General features: G+C 50.4%; 1 protein-coding gene across 1 annotated transcript; it reads right to left on the bottom strand.

Annotated features, from left to right (window-relative positions):
* Positions 1 to 311: 311 nt before the first annotated feature.
* KCNS2 (potassium voltage-gated channel modifier subfamily S member 2) lies at positions 312 to 3,735 on the bottom strand. The gene has a single exon (XM_012455809.2). It carries the CDS (start codon positions 3,733 to 3,735, stop codon positions 2,302 to 2,304), a length of 1,434 nt encoding a protein of 477 aa, XP_012311232.1. The 3' UTR covers positions 312 to 2,301.
* Between the last annotated feature and the right edge of the window lie 351 nt (positions 3,736 to 4,086).

Below are 4,086 nucleotides of genomic sequence, written 5' to 3'. Positions count from 1 at the left end.
CCAATACCATCAGCCTTGGCAAGCTGAACGGTCCTCACAAGCCTGTACCACCACCTGCCTTGAGTGCAGCTGGGGATGGTTCTGTAAATGTTATGCCTTCCAGGGCTGGAATTATCAGCCAAAGCTAAGTGCTCCATGTGCAAATTCTGAAAAACAACCCTGCTCCTCTGATTCAGTGCCCCGTTGCCTCTAAGACATCTCTTTTTTCCAGATGCTTCAGAGACACAGATGTAGACACCAGGAGACAGCCCCCTCCCACCCTCCCACGAGCCTCCAGTCTGATGGAAAGATTTGAACTGGGGGCTCCAGGGGGTAAGTGGCTAGTGAATTCATTCAATAAATCACTCACACTGTAGTAGCCATGGCAACTACAAGTACACAAAGCCTTCTGAGAAGATCCTTGCCACACCTCCATGAGGTATGTATCATCTTCAATCAACTGAAACACAAAAAGATCTGTTAAGCAGAGGCCCAACCTTTGGATGAAAATGCCACATATAGGTGAAGGGGAGGAAGGCAGCAAATCACACTGCCACGTGTGTACCTATGCAACAATCTTGCATGTTCTTCACATGTACCCCAAAACCTAAAATGCAATAAAAAAAAAAAAAGAAAAGAAAAGCCTGGATAGCTCCATGCTCAGATTCCTGGGTTCTACTGCCTTTTCAAAGATGAAAGCAACAATGAAAGCAACCTAGAAAACCATCGGATTACCCTGACGATGATGGAGAATTATATTACAGAGGAACACACGTTCCCCATCACGATGTTATGTGCTGGTTAACCAAACAAGAGGGGCAAGAGCATTTTGGAGGAGGAAACAGTCATCTCCCTTCAATACAAGTTTAGAAGCTCAAAGGTCTTTTGAATAACATAGAATAAAGCTTTTCAAGTTTACAATTTTTTATGATATTTTATGAAGTAGCAGTGTTTTGTTTTACAACTCTTTCCTTTCTCCTGGTCTCTACCCACTCTCTCCCAATAAAAGGCAGTTGGAATGCACATAAGAACTGCAGCATTTCCATCCTGGGTAAGCCATACCGCCTTCATGCACGTCTGTATTTTGAGTACATGTTTCTATACCGCTAGGTTTCCATGCCATGGCAGGAACTCCAGGGCAATCACAGCATCATCCACAACATACTATATATCCTAGAAGCAAAATGATCTGAGTAAATTCTGCTCGGAAATAAAAGGGCTCTCATTTGATGAGCTTTCAGAGCAGGCAACAAAAGTATTTAAGCTACTGCCCTTGCTAGCAACCCAACCATGTTCACCTCAGGGAGACAATACAACAGTGAACTGCTTTTTAGTTGAGGAAGACAACACGACCTTACTCCTAAACATCTTAAAAAATAAATGTTTCAAAAACATGCTAATATCTTAGACACAGCAAAGTGTGGTCAAATGGCCTAGTTCAGCAACCTCAACCAGAAATACATGTCTCTGCAGTCATCCTAGGAAACACGGAGGCTTGACCATCAGCCAAGGGGCTCAGCCTGCACTGACTGGGCCTTAACCACACTGCGGTTTGGACTGTTTAGCTGAAGCCCTTCTCCCTAAAGTATCTGTTCTTGGGAAAAAATTTCCATCTTCGCTACATGTCTAACTAAGTAACATTCTCTAAAGAGTGACATTTATGAGATGAACATCAGTGTACATTGTTCTAAAGATGATGGGTGCACCCATGCAAGCCACGGAACTACAGATCATTTATAAAAACAACTTACAGACTTGCATTGGTCAAGTGTGCTTAACTTTGCATTCTCTTTGTTTTGGTATTAAAACTAAATGAAAGCAATGGATAAAGAGCTGAGATTTTGTTTTCACGTGACTGTGAGCAAAAATCTCACGATATCCTTGCTGATCTCATAGATGCATTTCCACTGGACAGACTAGTGGGGGCTTTTTGTACAGAACTCACAATGACAACCTCAGAAACAGGATCACGACAACTCACAGACAGTACTGGGCCACAAGCACTAGAATAGTGTACACGATGAACAGAAAAATTAGCATTCTGGGTGTACTCATCTGGCAAAAAGGTGAACATTTTCTGCCCACAATGCAAAGACCAGTGAGTGTCATTTCATGGAAAGGTGCAAAGGCATGGTGTCAGACACACCACCCTCTAAAAACGATTCTAAATACTGTAACAGAAATCTGGGTGCATATCCCATGCATCTCTCCCCTCTGGGGCTGGGCATACTCCTTACACCATAACCATAAGGTGCCTGGGCTGTGCCAGAGGCACGAGAGGCAGCTCAGCAATGTAGGGTGGAGGGTGACAAGTCCCCCTGGCTAATGTAGGGAATCATTTAAACTGAGTTCACTTGGTGAGCTCCCGCTCATGTTCGTCAGGCTTGCCATGAGGGATTTAACTTTATGGGCATAATAGTCCCTTAAATTGACCGAAGGGACCTCCTTCATTCCATCTCCAAAGTCACAGCTGCGCATGGCACTCTCAAGTTGCTTTTGGCGCCGGTAAAAGTGGGAGAACTTATTGAAGATCAAGGTGATGGGCAGGACCACCACGAGGATGCCTGCCAAGATGCAGGCAGAGGCAGTCAGCTTCCCTGCCGTGGTCCCGGGGACCACATCACCATACCCCACTGTGGTCATACTGACAGTAGCCCACCACCAGCAGGCAGGGATGGTGGCCAGGCCCTCGTTCTCCTCCTTTTCAATGGTGTAGGCCACCACGGAGAAGATGGAAATCCCCACGGAGAGGTAGAGCAAGAGCAGCCCTACTTCTTTGTAGCTGTATTTCAAAGTGGCCCCCAGGGAGCGTAGGCCGGTGGAGTGCCTGGCCAGCTTTAAGATGCGGAAGATCCGCATCAGTCTCAGGACCTGGGCCACCCTGCCCAAGTTGGCTAAGGTAGGTGTGCTCTCCACCACCAGGTTCACCACCAGAGTGATGTAAAAGGGGACAATGGACATGAGGTCAATAAGGTTTAGGGCATTCCTGAAGAACTTGAGGAAATCAGGGGCCACAGCGAACCTGGCCACCAGCTCAAATGTGAACCAGGCAATGCCAAAGTGCTCCACGATTTCGAACCTAGGGTCTTCGCCAGGGTTGCCCTGGCTGTCAGGGATTTGGAAGTCGGGCAGGCTATTGAGGCACATGGTGATGATGGACCCCATCACCACCAGGATGGACAGGATGCTGAACACCCTGCTCAGCACTGAGTAGCCGGGGTTGTCCAGCGCCAGCCACAGTTGCCTGCGGAAGTTGCCGAGGGGCTGCCCATCGAACTTGGAAGCGTCGTTGTAGAAGGCAAGGATCTCATCGAAGGAAGAGGTGGTGCTCTCCTGGTCACTCTGCTCGTCCCACTTCTCCTGCTCGGGCTCCACTTTGCGGCCATGGTAGCTGTAGCTGCAGCAAGAGTCAATGAAGAACTCGTTGATGCCCCAGTACTCGATCTCCTGGCTGAAGGAGAAGACGCACAGCTCGGCCATGACGTGAAGCTTGCCGGTGTGATAGAAATGGAGCACGTAGGGGAAGAGCTCGGGGTTGCGGTCGAAGTAGAACTCCCGCTGGACATCGTCGTAGTCATCGCAGAGCTCCAGAATGGCCTCGCGCGAGTGGCAGAGCAGCAGGCGGCCCAGGCGCGTCTCGGGGAAGCGCAGCAGTGTGTGCGAGCGCAGCCTCTTCTTGAAGCCGCCCACGTTGATGCGGATCTCCCCGTCCTCGACGTTGGCCTCAGACACGTCCCACAAGCTCTGGCCGGTCATGCTGGAGGCGCCGGCCGCCTGCGCCGCGCGGGGGCGCTACACCTAGAAGCGGAGGGAACAGCGTCGGCGAGAGCGCCGTGTGCCCTGGCCCAGCGACCCCTCTCCCCACCAATTTCTGGCAGGCCCAGGCCTCCTAGGTGGGTCTTGGGTGCTGAAGGGCACCGGGCTGGGGCAAGAGTTTGAGGGGTCTGGCCCTCTCCCAGGAAAGGCTGGGGGTGGGTATGTTTCTATTAGCACGGCTCCACCCCGGGGTCTCAGTGGGCGCTTTGCGCGTGCGGGGTCGCGTCTCCACAGCTCTGAGCGCCCAGGGGCTGCATGCTGACCTTGTCCATGGGCAGGCTCGGGAGACGC

The sequence above is a fragment of the Aotus nancymaae genome, unplaced genomic scaffold (genome assembly GCF_030222135.1).
Source record: "Aotus nancymaae isolate 86718 unplaced genomic scaffold, 86718_ANA_hifiasm-v0.15.2.pri h1tg000036l, whole genome shotgun sequence".
Lineage (NCBI taxonomy): Eukaryota > Metazoa > Chordata > Mammalia > Primates > Aotidae > Aotus > Aotus nancymaae.
The sequence above is the reverse complement of the archived record's forward strand: the minus strand, read 5'-3'. Positions and strand labels throughout refer to the sequence as shown.